Raw genomic sequence first — 19,026 nt, 5'->3', positions numbered from 1 at the left:
GTAAAAAATAGTACAAGGGAAACGATTCATTGCTAAAATTGAAACAATTCACTTTTTTACAGAACACTGAAAAACACATTTTTGAAAGCATGAAATGATTCCTACAAAAAAAAAACTTTAAACGACACTCATTTTAAACTAACCTTATTTACCTCAATTAATTAGTAGGTACAATTAAAAGTAAAACAATAATTTTAGATTGAAAAAAGTAAGTGACATTCATTTTAAAATATATTTTTTCTTCTAAAACGACGCTTTTTAAAACGGAGAAAGTATTTTTTTCAGAAGAGAGGAGATAAATGATGTCAAAGGAAAAGAAGACCGACCATATTTAAAAGGAAAATAAATGTTTGAGAATTGCCCGCACCCTCGTACTAGTACACTATATATCATCACCGTTCCAGCGTTGACGTGTTTTCATGCATTTGAGTAAACAAAATTATCATGCTATATTAACAGCTACAGGCTTCCCCCGACCCATTGAAAATCCTCTTGTACCATTTGGCATGCGGGGCCCCGGAGGAGGTTGCTTGGCAGCAACCACTTGTTGATCAGTAAAAAATGAACTATTTGAAGGGGAAGTTCCCAGGTGATGATTTGCACGATTATTATTTTGATGACAATGAACTCGGCCACGTCCCTTAGTCCGCCCCCGACCACGCCCTCCCTTCCTCTGTCCACTCTCTTTCTCATAACCATGCTCTTCTCCCTGCTAAATTAAAGGAATGATGGTCAAAATAAAAGGGAAACACATACCACACAGCACATAACTGTGCTACTGGAGATATTAACATGACAACTAAAGAGGACATGGGCATATGCTGTGAATGAATGATGTAACAATACATTTCACAGCATATCTTGTATTTCGATTTTCGCAGCGCGTCTGAGTCACAAAAATAAAAAAGGAAAAGAAGACCGACCACACTTAAAATGAAAATAAATATTTGATAATTGAAGGAATTCAAGCATTCCAGTCATATCAATTTGAGGTGGACAACTGATTCTTGTAAATATTTGATGCTACAAAACAAAATTCTTAAATCATAAACAGTGGACTAAAATAAGCAATCACTCACCGCATGTTCGTGCAACTGAGCATCAGGAAAGGAAGCATCCTCTAATTCTTTCTCATTTGTCTGTGGCTCAGGGACAGAAGTATAATCCTCCTCACAGCTAACTTCAACATCAAGACCCTTCCTTCCCCGTCCAGGAGTAGGTTTTGACTGGAAATAAAATACATAAAACAACTGAACCATAAAAATATCTACAATTTTTTCGTATTTCAAGTAGCCCTTTATGACACATGAAACCATTCTGCCAGACTAGGGATGGTCGGTTTCCTTGTTTCATTCAAGTTGGTATTATTATTTTATTTTTTAAAAAAGTATATACATCTGTTTTTCACAGACAGAATATGTATTTGTTGACAAGGCCATAAAGAGCTTTTTAATGACAAGAAAACTCCAAATTAGCATCTGGTTGTATAAACAAAGATTATTGGAGAAACACCAAAATACTTGGATAAATAAAATGGAGGAAAATAAATGTTTTGGATATACCGTGCGTCTAAGCATTAGACGAACCCGGAGTCCGCTCCGCCAGTTCCCCTCATCATTTAGCTCAGTGACCTGTCATTAGTTCTCAATCTTATCACTATATGGCCTAAAATGTAAACTAAGATGAAAAGCAACCTGAAATGATTCCCTGCCAACTCGGCAAAGGCGATGTTACTCACCGCTCTCTCGGCCAGCTCAACAGATTCATATTCAACAAATGCATGCAACTGAAACAAAAAGTTAAATTTGATCAACTATATCACTTTCTCGTCACTGATACTCTAAAAGAGAAGAGAAGCCACTTGCATGTTTAACCAGCATAAATTCGCGGCTAATAACACAATAAATTGCCAACAACACAAAATGGTACAGTACAATGCAAGTTGCAACACAGGTGGACATGTCTACTGCAAATCACAAGACGGCCTGTTGAAATAAGAGCCTAAAAATATGAAAAACAAATTATTAAACTATAAATTAAGAGCATATATTTACATTGAGAAGTCAAAGCAGCAAATCAGGCCTGAAATCTATTATTATTTGCAGGCAAAGCTCTTTGGACAAAAACTGAAATACCATTACCAGCACCAAGCCGCCCCAATCTTAAATGGAGTATGGTCAGCGTAAGGAAAAAAAGGTATCTAATAATATCTTGATACTAAGCTAGAATATATTAGTTTATTTCATACGGTTAGTTTCAATACCTTATTATGATTTGTTTCCTATTTTCTCTATTTATTTAGGAATTAGGATCATGAATTATGTATCTCTTGTATCCCCCATAAATAGGGGTTAGCGTTTAGTTATTTATATCAAGTTAGTATCAAATCATTATCAAACATATTTCACCAAAATTATATTTCTTATTATTATTTTTCTTCTTTTGTCTGTATGAAGTTACTCTGGTAATAATCTTGTCAGCCAATAAAATAAAAATTCCTGTCGTTCTCTCTCCTCGGCTGTGCTCTTTTACAGCAAAATAATCTTCTTTTATCGTCCACCGCCGCTGGTTGCTGCCGGAGAATTTTCCAGCACCAACAGCTCACCCCATTTTGACCTATTTGTTACCAAAGATTTAGCAGAAATCAGTTACCCACACGTTGTCAACAGCCGCTGCACAATTGTATGCGCTGCCGTTTCTTACAGTGTTCACCGATCTCTCCTCTTGCTATTTGGGCCCGGTTTGGCTATTGTTCAAATGCAATGTTTGGTACTTTTAAGTGGCTGGCATCTTGGCTTTTAGTATTTTTCGCTCACTACTGCACGTTTTCTGGGCAATGTGTGTTTCTGTTATTAGATTCTGCTGGTTTAGTTGGTCCTTGTTCAGATCTTTAGGCCTTCAGCCATTGCCTTGTTGGGGGCGTCGGTACCATGTGATTCTTGGCTTGTGACTCCTCCGCTAGTGGGTCCAACTTTTAATGGTTTCTTTGTTGTCGTCTGACCGTTTCTTGAATAAACGTTTGCAGATTCCCTGCCCTCATTTGGTGATTTTTAACTTCGTCGTTTTGCGGTTATTCAGCCTCACTTGGCGTGGTTTTAGCTTCTACCATTTTTTTTTTTTTTTTAAGAAGCTAAATTAGCCCACCTAAATTGGTACTTGGGATAATCGAACCTGAGACCTCAAGGAGGAGCACACTCCCAGATCCCAAGCCAATACCACCAAGCCAACCCAAGTGGGTTAGCTTCTACCATTATATTAGGTGTGGTTATGCAATATGGATGTATGCTTCTGTTGAGTGGTTAAACATTAAGTTATGGCTTCTACTTAGTGGTTATACTTATATATTCTTATATATTCTACCATTTTATTTTGGTTTGAAGTTGTTGCATCTACTAATTCAGGTTTCAATTACTATTGGAGTTGGTCTATTATCATTTAAGTTTGGTTTACCTATTGTTCGTGACAGTCAGCAGTAATTTCTTCAAATGGATGTTTGGAGGTTTGTTCTTCCGCACAAACCTCTGTGGGTTTATTCAAGATATATTTTTTGGTTTGTTTACTATGGGTATATATTTACTCAGAAATGGTATATGTGTGAGAAGCTTAAAACTTGGAATATTAGAAAATAGGCTAAATACCTCTTTTGGTCTTTAAGTTTGACAAAAATACCGGGTTAGTCTATTAAGTTTCAAGGAAAATGCACCTATTTGAAATTTTTTAGGGTTTTTAAGTTTCAAATAAGTCCTTAAAAGGGTAACGGTGCATTAAATTAAAAACTTGAAGGACATGTTTGAAACTTAAACAACTTGACTAACCCGGTGATTTTGTCAAACTTAAAAACCAAAAGAGGTATTTGGCCTAGAAAATATCTTATAGTATCTATTAAGACATGTATAAGATTTAAATTGTATTCTATTGAGTAAATATCGCTAATTAGGTTTGTTGGTTTTTATCCTTGTAATCAAGGGAGTTAGTTGTAGATTTGATTGTAATCACTTGGTTATAAATATCAAGTCAGTATCAAGTGATTATCAATGATATTCAAGAGGTTTTCTTTTCCAACGTGAAGGGTGGGAATATAATAAATAGTTTAGTTTGTCTTTGGGTTCAGCCACCGTCAACGCAAACCCTAGTTTATTTTTCAGTTTGGGAACGATGGGTGTTCAAGGGACAAAATTGTTTGGTCCCAAAACCCTAGCCGCCTGTCTAACACGTAGTTGTTTCATCAACTGTCTCACACTATGTCACACGCATTCTAGTGTTAGTCATGTCAGCACGTGAAGGTCACATGCCATCCTCCAGACCTTCGACTAGGTCATCGTTGGTTCCTCACCTCCCCTACCTTCCAATCTGTGGGATCCACGTTTAAGGTGTGTCCCAAAGGTTTTTATGCTATTTCATAGTTTTTTTGTTGCAAACATGTCTAGGTCAGGTGACTGTTGCTGCAGTGTTGTGCCCTTTTGCCGCTGCGATTGCATCCCAATGTCTGTTGCTTCAGTATTTTAGGACCTTGGTGGCAATAGGTCCTTAGACCTTCACTATGTCTTGTTAGTGCATTTCTTTTTGGTCCAATTCTGCGCATCTTTTTATTCAAGGTTGTTCGTTGGTATCAGAGATGTCGTCATATCTCAAGCCTTGAGGTTAGATTCAAGTTGTTCGTTGATCATCCATCCAAGTCACTCTTGTCAGAGCGTGTTTTCAGCCTTTACTCAATTTCATCTCTAGTGAAAGGCTCTCTAATCATTGGTCTCAGTAACGCTATCGATAACTATAGTCTTTGGTAGTCCCTTCGTCCAACCAATGTCAAGGTTGAGTCCTTGGGGTCAGTCACTGATGACATGTCCCACGTAAATTGTTTTATTTTTCGGTAGTCCCGTCGTCCAACCACAACTTGAACACTTTTTTTTTGAAGGAAATATGCTTATAGCATTTCATTAATAATAAGAGTTTCAATACATTCGGGTATATGAAAATAAATGGTGGGACTAGCTTGTAATGTGGCTTCTCCTGCGAGAACATGAGCAACCTCATTAGCTTCTCGCCGAATAAACTCCACCCTAGAGTTGGTAAAAAAAGAGCTAACTAGAGTGCGACATGAAGAAATAATACATCCAAACTCAGAATAGTCGTCTCGAGTAGCAGAAAGGCGTCACAAGTAAGCTTCGAATCTGTTTCAAAATCAACGTTGTCAAATTGCATGTCGCTAAGCCACTGCAAAGCAGTATATAATCCCAAAGCCTCTCCAACATCCACTGAATAACAACAAGGGTAACTAACAACTTTAGCCAAAACAAAGGTGCCTTTGGAATCTCGAACACAAATGCCAATACTAGTACGATTGAAATGAGATGAGAATGCAGCATCAATGTTACACTTGTACCTACCCGACAAAGGTCGTTGCCAGACGGAAGCCACAGATGCAGAAGTGCCAACCACGGACGAACTCCCCCCTCCAACAGGCTGCTGCACTTGCTGAAGAGGGGTGGAATCAACTACACCAGGGAAGTTAGCAATCTGCAAATCAACAACCACATTCTTAGCTCGCTAACAACCACAGCACTTGCTTCCGTGACATCGTCCCAAACTCTCAGATTCCTATGCTTCCAAAGGCTCCAAAACAATGAAGTCAACCGTTGATTAAGCTCAGCAGACAAGGTTTCTAGTAACATGAAAATAACATCAATTGCCAAAGTGGTAGAAGACAGAGTATGTTGAATCGTTCCCCAAAGACCTGTCATTTTCCAAACATGGATAGCAAAAGGACATTCGAAAAAAATATGAGACATGTCTTCATGATTAGAAGGACAACTGACGCAATTAGTAGGGCATTGAACGCCTTTGTCAAAATGGCGAACTCGAGTCGGTAGGTAGCCACGACAAATACACCACACAAGATTCTTAACTTTTGGGGGAACTTTGAGCTTCCAGATTCCAGACCAAAACCTTGGGCGTTGAAGGTGAGAAGAGTCAACGAGTTCCGTGACACATAACCTATAAGCACTACGAACAGAATACCTACCATTCCTCTCCGCTTTCCAAATGAGACGGTCCTCTGGTACTTGACCAAGAAGCAGCGTTTGAAGAATTTTCTCAGCAATGTCAACACTGAACACCTATCGAATTACCTCTTCGTTCCAACTTTTATCATAAAGATTCATCAAATTATTAATAGTGATGTCAACACTGAACACCTGTCGAATTACCTTTTCGTTCCAACTTTTATCATAAAGATTCATCAAATTATTAATAGTGATGTTTTGAACAAAATGGGCACCTGTTATGTCGCCACCAATGCACTCACCATTAGGCAACCATGGTTCGTTCAAGATAGAAGTAGACGCACCAGACCCAATACTCCAACGAGCACCACCTCGAACAATAAATCTAGCGCGCAAAATACTACGCCACACATAACTAGGATTGTGACCAAGCTGGGCATTAAGATAGTTACAAGATGGAAAATATCGTGCTTTAAAAATACAACAAACAAGGGAGTCGGGCACTGAAAGAAACTTCCACCCTTGCTTACCAAGCATAGCCAAATTGAAAGCAGAGAGATCCTTGAAACCCATACCACCATGAAGCTTAGGAACAGATAACCTCTCCCACCTCATCCAGTTAATACCTCGCTGAGTAGTTCAACCATGACCCCACCAAAAAGAATTCATCATCTTTTCAATAGTTTCAATCAGAGTGGCCGATACTCATGACATACGACGGAATAGCCTGTAGAACGGATTTGATCATAACCTCGCGCCCTGCCTTAGATAAACAATTACTACTCCAAGAATTTATTTTCTTCCAGACACGATCTTTGATATAGGAGAAAGTCGCATTACGATCCCTCACAACTTGAACACTTAGTAAGCTTTGTTAGAGTATATAACATACATAATATGATTTTACTAAATACTTTGTATTGCTTTGTAAGAAGCTTAGAGAGAACTAGTATTAGCTTGTTGTGCAAGCTTTAGTGAGCTGTCAGTTATGACAGCTGTCTCACAAACCTAGGGATTATAAATATCTGTAAACAATCTGTCATTGAACAACCATCTCCAATGGAGGTTCTTAAACTTTTAAGGCCCGGTACCTATTAGGTACCCCCATTGGGGGAAAACTTTTTCAGGGTCTTAGAGCATCCACAATGATGTACACTAATAGGGACTCTTTTAATGGACCCCACATGTACACCTCATTTATTTATAATTTTTTAATGAAAGTTCCTATTAAGGACTCAATGACTCCAATGGTAATACACCAACAGGGACTCCAATGAAAAGTGCTTAAATATGTCTCACTAACTTTACATCATTATACAAAAGTAATATATTTATTAAATTAGTATACATTACCTCATAAAATATTACTCCCTCCGTCCCTATATCTAAGCCCCCATTTGATTTTATTTTTGTCCCTAAATGTAAACCCCCTTTCAAATTACTAGATGCATTTATTTATTTTTTCCTAAACATACCCCTAATTAATACTAATAACATGTCTTGAAATATGAAAAGTCAAATTTAATACACATACAAAACAAAGGACAATTTCGTAATATTAACACACAAAACAGACACATTAATTACACTGACAACGTTTTTTAAGAAATGTGAAAAAAGCAATGGGTGCCTACATTAAGGGACGTAGGGAGTACTTCTTTCGAAAGTGGGACCAACTTGTACATATTTTATTACTTCTTTTAAAAGTGGGACTTGTTAATTGCTTAGGAGAGAAAGGGTTATGTTACTTAATAGGTACTCTTTTTTTCTTCCTCCAATGAGGTTCCTAAACAGGGAGTGGTCCTTGTTAACTAAGGAACCCCAATTGGAGATGCTCTTATAAGACCTGGGGTCTCACATAAGACCCTCAATCTTAAGTGGGACTAACACTTTTTTAATAATAAAAAATTGAAATGCAATGATATAAAGTTATTGATAGTTGATTAGTGGGTCTCATTTAAGAAATTATTTGTGAGATACTAGGTTAGAGGTATTGAGTGGCTTATTAGGTACTACTATTAAAAAAATTATAAATGAGTGATGTGTACACACGGGACTCGTTTAAAAAACCAAAATGGGTCTTATGCTCTAGAATAACAGAATTCAGTTACAGTTCTCTCTCTTTGAGCTTCAAGCTCTTCACACATTCATCAATTGTGATTTCAGTTTCTAACAAGCTTTAACTTGAGGGACGTGTTAGGATATAAAAAATTATCCTATAATATCTTGATAATATCCAAAAATATCTTAGTTTATCTCATATAATTAGTTTTTCTATCTCAGAGTAACCTATAATATCTTGATAATATCTTAATTTATCTCATATTTGCACACCTCTATTAGAGGGGGAGGGCTTATTTTTCTTTTCTAAATTAAAGTGCATCTAAAAGTGAACGAAGTGTGATTGAATTATTATTATATGATCATATATAATGGTATTCTTTCAACATTTTTTAAATATCAAATATATATTGAAGTATAAACCTAATCCTCCAACCCCCCCATATCTTAAAATATCTTAATTTATCTCATATTTGCACACCTCTATTAGAGGGGGAGGGCTTATTTTTCTTTTCTAAATTAAAGTGCATCTAAAAGTGAACGAAGTGTGATTGAATTATTATTATATGATCATATATAATGGTATTCTTTCAACATTTTTTAAATATCAAATATATATTGAAGTATAAACCTAATCCTCCAACCCCCCCCCCATATCTTAAAATATCTTAATTTATCTCATATTTGCACACCTCTATTAGAGGGGGAGGGCTTATTTTTCTTTTCTAAATTAAAGTGCATCTAAAAGTGAACGAAGTGTGATTGAATTATTATTATATGATCATATATAATGGTATTCTTTCAACATTTTTTAAATATCAAATATATATTGAAGTATAAACCTAATCCTCCAACCCCCCCCCCCCCCCCCCCCCCCCAAACAAAGACCATTAAGATTAGTTTCTATATTACTTAGTTATTAGGCAAAATTACACTTTTAGTCCCTTAACTTAATTTATGGGAAACAGTTTAGTCCTTTATCTTTTTTTAATTTCAATTTTGTCCTTTTGGTCCATTTTCATATAGATTTTTACGCTTCAAATCTAATATTCTTATGTAAAAATAGATGAAGACCATAAATTTGAAGATTGAAATGCCATAAGAAAATAAAACCATGAATTTGAAGATTTGAAAATCCATATGCAAATGAATCAAAAGGACAAAATTGCAACGAAAAAAAGATAAAGAGCAAACTGTTACCTTAAATTAAGTTACTATAATTGTAATTTTGCCTAGTTATTATTATGATTTGTTTTCTGATTTTCCTATTTAATTGGGCTTACGAGTCTTGTATAGTATCCCTATAAATAGGGGTTATTCTTTAGTCTACTGTATCAAGCATCAAATCATTATCAATCATAGTTCACCACAATTATATTTCTTCTTACTATTCTCCTTTTAGATCTTACTACTCTCCTTTTATTTAAAACCCATAACATTGATAGGCAACAATGAAACTTCTTCTCGTTTTTCAAAAAAATAATAAATAATTAAATTTCTTCTCGATGACTCAAACAAAAAACTAAGCATACTTATAGCTCTGTCCAATTGAAAGCCTCAGAGAATATCACGTAAAGCGTGGAAACCATCCCATGGAGTTCAATTAAATGTCGATTTCATCACCAAAACTCAAATTCATGTATGCATTGAATAAAGTCCTATCTACATGCTTAAAAAAGTTATGGAAAAAAAAAAAGATGATTATAATCTATAGTGGAATATATAGCATATGAGTTCATGACTTCATGCATGCACGGATGTTTACCTTGTTATGTAACGGTATGCCATCAACTTTTCCTGATCTAGAAGCAGACGAAGTTCCATTATTGGAAGTTTGAGGCGGACAGGTACGGATAGTCTTCACACTGTCACATAAAATATAATATGTAAGACACTTATAATTCAAAGTTTTGCAGGAAGTAATAGTGTCTAAAGATTCATTGTGAAGAGTGTCAGGGTTGATTTTGCTTCTAAACATTAGTTAGAAGCAAAACTGATTTTGCTTCCAAACAATATTTAGACAAGAAGTGAAAAAATTAGACTATTACCAGCTTGGAAAATATGACTAAGTTTCACATTAAACTTGATTGCTTTTAAAATAAAAACATCCAAACATGAATTACACTTCAAACTCAATTTTAAGATCAATTTTACAAAATTAAGTACATTCACGTTGGAAGATGCGTTCGTGAAAGATATGAAAGTAACGTGTTATAATTTAAAATCACATTTATCAAATAAAGATAAGAATTTCAACAAAAAACATCAAGAGTACCTCCCAACAGCAGAAAAAACCTTCATAAGATTCTGATGACAATGATCCTCGGGTAGGTTTTCAGCTATAACAATGCGAGACTGCCAAAAAAGATTGCAAGATATGAAAGAGAGTAACCAAAATAGAATACATCCTGAATAGAATGTTTCAAAAAGAACACACAGCGTGCAAAGTTATCAAAATACAACCCATCAAAGGCATTTCTTGATGTAAAGAAAACCAAATGAAGCGTCAATAAACTATCTCACACAGCCTAAAGTCAGTCAAAAGTTTGTAGTAAAATAATTACTTGTAGCTCTTCAATATCAGACTCGGTTGGGGAATACTGGCGTTTTATTTTCTTCCCATCTTCACTAACTACCTGGAGAATTCATTGATGATGTATATTTAAAATCAACAATAATAAATCTTGAAAAGATACACGCAAAGAGTAAAAAAAAACGGGGGGGGCTCATGAATCATGAAAGTATACAAACTTACAAGCTTTGATGAGTTCCTCAAAACATTTGCAAGTTGGGAGTGGCTGGTTATCAGGGCCTTAATCTTCTTGAAAGATGCAACAACAGATATTGGCACTGTATAAAATAGAAAATGAAAAGATATCGAGTCTGAAACCATAGACCATCCTATACATTCAGTGTTCGATTTCATCATCGCATCTTACTAAAATACCGATAATATTATCCTCCCTCAGAAAGAGAGGGGGTGCAGTAAGTGATAAGGAGTCCAGAGTGAGTAGAATGAAATGTTTGAGGCCGTGGTAATTCAGAGGGAAAAAGAAAGAAAGCGAGAATATTATTATCTTACCAAAACCTTCTGGGTCTTTGTTGATGAACCTCATCAAATGATCGGTGGTAGCCAAGTTTAAATCGCTGAAATAATACTCCACCTAAAAAATCCCAACCAAAACCCTAGTCAAGTTGTAGAGATGCAATTTAGAGAGATATGATCAACACGAATAGATACATAACAATATAATAATATGAATGAACAATTGGAACATGGAATGAAGATGAAATTAGGCAAGTTGGTTGACCTGTTTCAAAATTTTGTGATGAGGTTGTTCATCGGAATGAGGTTTGGTTTTGGAAGAAGAAGTATGCTCTGGCTGCTCAACTTCTTGAGGAGGATATTGATGATGAGAGCGGTAGTGAACCACCTGATGATGATGAGGATGATGATGTGGTGGTGGTGGTGAGTAAAGAAGATGATGATGTAGCGGAGGAGGAGGAGGCGGCGGTACTAATAGGCGTGGGGTGGGCACAAACTCTGGCGCCTGAGCGTTGAGACGGCTAAAAGAAACGTTCCTTAAAAGAGATGATGACGACGATGAGGATGGATCTGACGGCGAGATCACTACTTGGGGGGTTTCTGTCACCGACTCTTCTTCTTCCGCCATTTTCTCGTCTTCTTCAGCTGCTACTGTTGCTGTTTCTGTTTAGATTACTTTTCCGGTGGTTCGTTGGTTGCGTCGGTCTGTTCTGCTTCAGTTCAATCGGAGAAGAACTCTCGCTAAATTGGATTTCATTGATTGGTGACTTTTTATTGACCAGGATTGACGGACACGCCCGGCCCACAAAACCACACAGGCCCATCACTTCCACTTCACTCTCACTTTTTTTATTTTAATGATGTTGTTGATTCTACGAATGACTCTAAATAATTCTTGATTCTCGCAACCCTCGTTGACTAACCACCATCTCCCCTCTTCGAGGTTTTGAAATTAGCAAAGTTAGAAGAGTGCATTGCCTATTATATATTATATTAGCTGATGAATTAGTAGTTGTTGTTCTTGTTTCGTTAATACCTTTAGAAGTTCCTATACCTATTATGTTTATGGGATTATTTACAAGCGGTATTCAAGCTCTTAATTTTGCTACCTTAGCTGCGGCTTATATAGATGAATCCATGGAAGGCCATCATTGATTAGTTATCAAGGTTAACTAAGATGGAATGTAATGAGTTTGTCAGATGGACATTGCATACATGGTCAAAGGATAGGCAATGATCAATTCACACGGCTCTAGTCCACCTACCATTGGACAAGCTGCGATGAACTCATATCCATTGTCTTGCATGATCATACTCTATCTTCGACTTACTTTAATGGACCCAATCGACACCATCAACATATGCAAGAGGATGAAACATGTTACCGTGTTATTTTATCTCCTCCACATAATCAAGAATAAACACATAAGTAAAATGAATACAAATGCAATAAGATTATAGGAATATCATCATAAATAAATAGGGATTATGAGATCCTTTATTCAAAATATGTTGCATTTTATATCATTTTGTGTGTTTAGTGTTAAATAAAAAGGGGTTATGACTTATGAGATCCTTGATTTAAATGGGCGGGTTGGTTCAGTCAACGGGTCTATATATAGTTAACATATCGATTTTCACGGGTAAAAACGGACAAATACATGGGAATAATTGAACCGTCGGTATCCAAACCCATCCGCACAGTGTTTATCCAGTACAAGCGTGTTCTACTTTATTGGTAAATTGGTAAAAACAAAAATGGCGGTGCAGAGCCTTGAAAATTAAAAGTCAAAAGTACTACCGAACTATATATATGGTTGCATCTAGCATGCCAAAATGCATCTTGTTTGGTATGGTGCACAAATAGCAAAATTACCATTGATTTAATATTAAACAATTCAACGGCCAAGATTGCACACTTGGTAATTGAGTAGTAGGTATTTCCGAATATTATTCAAAATTGCAGAAATATCATTTGACATTAATGTAATTAAAATTATAAATTGCAGAAATAAACTTTCAAATTAATGTAATTTAATTTGTAAATTGCATAAATATACTTTCACATTAATATAATTAAATTTGTAAGTTAATAAAAAAAACTTTTTAAATAAGCAAAGAAATGTATTTTATATTACTTTTTGATTTTTTTTTTTACTTGTCAAAAAAAATATATAATTGTTGTTTTAAAAACAAAATAATTTATGGACAAATTTTTTAACACGAAGTCATTATTTATTCCCCTTCATTATTCATCTCTTGAAACAATTATTTGAGGTTTTATAAGCTTTTAAGAATTTATATCAGCGAAGAACGGTGAAGATGGTGACCGATGAAATGTGCGGCGGATGCAGGTCTGCCGTCGTCCCCGTTTTGAGATGGACGAAGATGAAGAGTAGGTTATTTGATTGGGTTTTCTGAACTGTTTTGACGGCAATAAGATTGGGCTTTTTAGTTATGGACCGGACAAAAATTATCGGGTCACGGCCCAAATAGAAGGTTATTTTAAGGGTTGTTTTGAATCTTGGCATTGGTCGACGGCTGAAAACAAAATTGTAGGTTAGAATTTTGAAAATGTCTTCATCGGCACCGTCTTCTTCTAACAGGTAACTTCAATGTTTGAGTTAATTTTTAATCATCTGGTTATTTATTAGATGTTGTTGTAACTGCAGCGATGTAATTGATCCGGAGTTGGAAGAATTGATGCCCAATTTTCACCCACTACCTGTGGACGAAAATCCAAACGAAGAAGAAGTCGATGGCCCAGTATTTGCACAATTCCAAAATTTTCAAAACGGTGATCATACATGGATGCATAATATTAGTTCTGATGCGGCTGTTGGGAGTTTTCTGGTTGATTTTTATTTTATTTTTGCAGGATTATTTGCTCATGGGTTGTGGCTTTCTAGTTGAAAAGTAATATTATTTGTTTTGAATGTGTAGGATATTCATCAGAAAACTGCAAGCAGTTCAAAGTATGTATGTGAATCAATCCAAAATTCGAGTTGTTGATGATGAAACTGGAGAAGAATATGAATGTGAAGTTCGTGATAAAGGAAATTGGACGGAGAAATATGTTCGAAGTGGATGGGTTGACTTTGTTAGGGAAAAAGAACTCAAACATGGAGATTTGTTGTTCTTCACTATTGATAATCCTCCACACAAATTATTTGTATTAGTCATTAGAGGTGGTAGTTAGGTTTGATTGTACGAATCATTATTATTTTGCCAATTTAGTTTGATTGTGAATGTGTAGACCACTTGTGCCAATTTGGTTTGATTGCGTAATGAAAATCAAAACAATAATTACATTGTACTCAGTTTAAAAACATTATAAAGCCACCAATTAATTGTTAAAGTGAAGGACTATATGTTTTTAGAAACATCAACCAAGAATTTTACTTCTAGAAACATCACCTAGAATTTTTAAAAAGACCACTTAACATATAAGATAAAAGTCGCGACCACCGTAGTGGTCAAGTCAAGGCTGAAATATATCCAAACCGAAATTAAGATACAACATCTAAAAACATAATAACTAAAAGACATTAGACGATTACATTTCCAAAACAAACTGAAGATTAGACATAATATCCTACTTCTTACTCCTTCCTCCTGCTCCTACTGGTGACGGATATGTCGAACATACATTTTGTTAGGCGGGTCCTCCAATTCAAATAACAATTTGTCATTCACCTTTAAACCACGGTCAACAACAAAATCAAACCATCCACCACCTAAACACTTCTCATAGTTCTTTCTTCTGGCCGTCCTAACCCAACATTCATAGGCCTTGCATGTTTTCACATCCTCCATCATCATTCTCATATATCTTTTTTTCAACATCTTTCTAGATACTGAATTTGGAAAATGCTACATGTAAGAAGTAAACAAAAAATTAAGTTATATCCTAAGGTTGATTTAAATCTTGAAACGTGCAAGTCATAACATATGTATCTTTGAAAAATGCAAATAAATCAACTATTCCAAAATACATAGACAAGTTTGAAGAATAAGACCGATGGTAGACAACAACAAAACAAGATACATAAGTATTGGTTTGTTTCACATTATGGCTTTATATATCTAAAGGTGCTTAGTATTCATAAAATGAGTAATCCATAATCCATGTCAACAAACCTATGATTGGTAAACAAATGAAGATAGAGAAATAACATGTAATTGGAAAGTATTATGAAGTTCACATACCAACACTTCAAGCTTTGTAACATAAGCCAATGCTTCCGTGACAGTCTTCTCAAAGTGATAGAAATCAACGTTTTCAGGTTCTTCTTCCTCATCTTCTTCCTCCTATTCCTCTTCATTTTCATCTTCCTCTTCCTCCATTTCATTGTCAGATACAATCTCAATTGGCTCCTCTTTAACACGTGTCGGGAATACATTTGGAACTTAGATATTTCCTAGTCGTGTCAACCTAAACAAGTTGTGTGCACCGTCATAGTCTAGCCTGACCTTGGTTGGAACTTTGAAACCAAATACCTTAGCAACCCTAACTCCCGGAGTCATATACACACCTACGTCATCTTCTCCAAAATGTGTTGTAATGTTTATCTCTTCAGCATTTTTTAACATTGCAGGAGCTTTTAGATTGAATTTATTCCGATTGTCCTTGTAGTACCGGTTTGGAATACGTATTCTGTAACGCTCCTATTTCTATTAAAGCAATTAAACATGTGAATAATACATTTATTCAAGAAATAGAGATTACGTCTTATTCAAAATTCAAAAACCGATAGACATGTATGTAAACCTCAACAGTTACAGCGGGATATAAATCAGAGTGATCAAATATATACATGCCATGAGCAAATAAATCATATCCAAAAGATAAATCTCAAAACCCAAACATCGGGTAGTCATCAACAAAATAATAATCCCAACGAAAATATAAACAACCTAATCTAGACCGACACGACAAGCCTAGATCAAAGCCGACACGACACCGATATCGGAGGAAGCTCCCGATATCCCAAGCAAAGACTCACCGAGACTACTCCTGCACAACGTCTACTCACCCATACAGGCAAGTAGGCGGTTAAAACCACTGGGGGTAAGCATTACATTATCATAATCCAGATAATAATCAAAACAGATAATATCATGTACTTGAATAATAATAGTCATGCATAAATATTTACATCACCACTTGATAGTTCGTATCCACATATATCAATCACATGAATAATTTATCCAATCACAAATATTCATTCACAACATCAATCATAGACAATCATTATTCATTCATCTCAATTCATCACCAATCACATAATTCACATAGGACTCATGCTATGATATGCACTTATGGACACATAAATGCATGCGGTACCAAATCTCAACAAGGTCGTCACCTTTCGATGCCACTTGCACATCGAATGTAAGGGCTCACACCTGCCTTACAATAATCTCGAAGTAAAAGAGTCATCCCTTTTACAGCAACAACGACTATGATGCATGGACATGTATAAGGACTCGATAATGCGACAACAATCCACAATTTCAACCTCAATATATAGGACGACACCCAATTATATTGATTATCTCCACACATTGCATTATCAAGAAAACATGTCCACACACAATTAAATCATAGTATTCATCAACACACATCAACATGATTCTCAATAATCAACAATGTCATTCAACATCAACTATCACATATAGTTTCACCATTGCAAGCATTCTCATATTCCAAGTAATATAGCATACATATCTCATGATAAACATCATGTCCAAAATATAATCACTCATTCGTACAACTTCACTTAGTCATAGAAGAATGGTCACAATAATTCATAAGACAATACGACACAAAGATTCACTAGACCCCTTTTTCACAAGGTTAATTCTTTCATAAAAATACCCCTAGATGATTAGGATAAAGTCCCTACACTTAGGAAGAAGTTTGGAAGTAATTGGATCAAAGAAATTGCATTTTAAGGTTTCTAGGCTGCCAAAATCGCTTCATGACTCATAAGATCACTTCATGATTTTGACAGCATCAGACTGAGTAGAAAAATTTGATGTTGCTGTCAAAATCGCCTCATGATTTGCGAAATCGCTTCATGATTCGACAACATCAGGCTATGCAGAAAATTTATTGTTTCTGTCAAAATCACCTCACGATTTGTAAGATCGCTTCATGATTTTGACAGTAGCAGACTATGCAAAATTCAACTTCTACGTTTTCGCGCATAAAAATCAAACCGTTAATCCGTTTTCGATGCCATTTTCGCCTACATGCTCCTAACACTTGGCACTATCATAATTTACAAAAATTTCATGTTTCAACCATCCCAAAAGTCATTTTCCAAAACCTCACATAATCACTTATTGGCGAAAACGCATAAACATCGACATTTCACACGAAAAACCCGTTTTCTCCCAAACAACTCAACTAACATAACCACAACATGAAAACAGAAATTCTCCTAGGTTCAATCCATCCAACAATAACAAGATTTCAGTCAACAACCATAAATATCAAAGTTCAATTTGGTCCTTCACATGAACACTTAACTCAACTTCACCAATTTCACAAACCACCAATAACATCTTATTTCTCATCAACAATTATGGTATATGAACACCCAAGCCTCAAATCATACTCAACAACATATCTCAGCAACAACAACATCAATTACATATGATTTACATCTCATTTCAACCAAAACATATCAAATTTCATCAATTAAGTATAATTTCATAACTTAACATTTATACATACTTTGAAACATGTAATTTCACCCACAAACATACCATAATCATCAATTCATGCACAAGAAAATAACATTACAACAAGAGCACGAATTTAGCCACAATTGTTCATCAACCCATTTTCGTACAACATGAGAAAATGCAAAAATTGTACATGATTATGATAATAACTAACCCCCTTACCTTAGAAGAAGATTAACCCAAACTCTTGCTTCAATGTAGCTCCTAAGCTTACCCAATTGGATTCTTCAAGTTCTTCTCTCCAAAACCCTTTTTCTCTTCTCTTCACCTCTTTCTCTCTCTCTACCTCTCTCTAGAAATGTTTGTGAAATGAATGAATTGGTTCTCCTAACACAACCCTAGTGTTATCTTTACTAATGGGCTTAACTTAGTTTCTAGTGGGCTTAACCCATTTCTATTCAAACCAAAAATATTACTACACTCCAAACGATATTTTAATTAATAACGGTAAAATGTCACTAACGGTAAAATCTAATCACTACACTAGTAACTTAGTAAAATAAAGGTTCTCACTAACTATTAAAATAATTCTCACCAAAATTACCATTTTACCCTTACCCGTCAAATGACTAAAATACCCTTCTAATACGGTAATCCACGTAAATGCACCCGACGACAATTAATACACACAAGCATAAATAATCACACACAAACACAATTAAAAGTAATTAAAATAAATCTAGCTAAAAATCGGGCTGTTACATATCCTCCCCTATATTTAAATAAAACAAATATTGTTAAGTGTAAATATCTGAATATTCAACGATGTAAGCTGGTACCTCATAGAGGGTTTTTTACTTGTTCAGGCTAGATGATGGTCTCCAGAATTTCACCTCTTAAACCTTCCTTGGAAATCCATCTACAATACAACATATGTGTATGAATATAATTTCAAATTGTCACAAAAATACTTCGTAACAGATAAAGTCGAAGTACAAATACAAATATATATACTTACAAAAGAAAGTCATTTGCCTAAAAAAATTCTAACTAAACTAAACTAAAAAAAAAACATAAAAGAAGGTGAAACTCTAGAGTTCTAATTGGGAGTTAGGGTGGAACAATTAAAGGTAAACAATAGAAGAAGCACAAATCTAGAACAAAAACGTTCACTTTTCACCTAAATCGAATTGAATCGATCGATCCTTGTTTTGTTTGTTTCAT

The 19,026-nt window shown here is 35.3% G+C and overlaps 1 protein-coding gene across 2 annotated transcripts; it reads right to left on the bottom strand.

The window, feature by feature from the left end:
• Positions 1 to 300: 300 nt before the first annotated feature.
• On the bottom strand, positions 301 to 11,916 carry LOC25499761 (la-related protein 6B). 2 transcript variants are annotated; one of them, XM_024770427.2, is made up of 10 exons: positions 11,372 to 11,916; positions 11,143 to 11,224; positions 10,816 to 10,910; positions 10,625 to 10,696; positions 10,336 to 10,415; positions 9,826 to 9,925; positions 1,739 to 1,786; positions 1,563 to 1,631; positions 1,080 to 1,226; positions 301 to 712 (listed from the first exon to the last, which is right to left on the bottom strand). In XM_024770427.2, the coding sequence occupies exons 1-10, from the start codon at positions 11,732 to 11,734 to the stop codon at positions 443 to 445; spliced, it is 1,326 nt and encodes a 441-aa protein (XP_024626195.1). In that variant the 5' UTR covers positions 11,735 to 11,916; the 3' UTR covers positions 301 to 442. The 2 variants fall into 2 exon arrangements, with proteins under 2 accessions (XP_024626195.1, XP_013450647.1); XM_013595193.3 differs by having other exon boundaries at positions 301 to 709; positions 11,372 to 11,914.
• Between the last annotated feature and the right edge of the window lie 7,110 nt (positions 11,917 to 19,026).

This window comes from Medicago truncatula, chromosome 7 (genome assembly GCF_003473485.1).
Source record: "Medicago truncatula cultivar Jemalong A17 chromosome 7, MtrunA17r5.0-ANR, whole genome shotgun sequence".
Taxonomy (NCBI): Eukaryota; Viridiplantae; Streptophyta; class Magnoliopsida; order Fabales; family Fabaceae; genus Medicago; species Medicago truncatula.
The sequence above is the reverse complement of the archived record's forward strand: the minus strand, read 5'-3'. Positions and strand labels throughout refer to the sequence as shown.

Excerpts from the sequence above, each read along its gene's own strand:
- LOC25499761 (XM_024770427.2), bottom strand. The coding sequence starts at position 11,734 with ATGGCGGAAGAAGAAGAGTCGGTGACAGAAACCCCCCAAGTAGTGATC. Across the intron at positions 11,225-11,371 it reads ATCACAAAATTTTGAAACAG|GTGGAGTATTATTTCAGCGA; the intron begins GTCAACCAACTT and ends GGGATTTTTTAG. Across the intron at positions 10,697-10,815 it reads TGAGGAACTCATCAAAGCTT|GTAGTTAGTGAAGATGGGAA; the intron begins GTAAGTTTGTAT and ends TGAATTCTCCAG.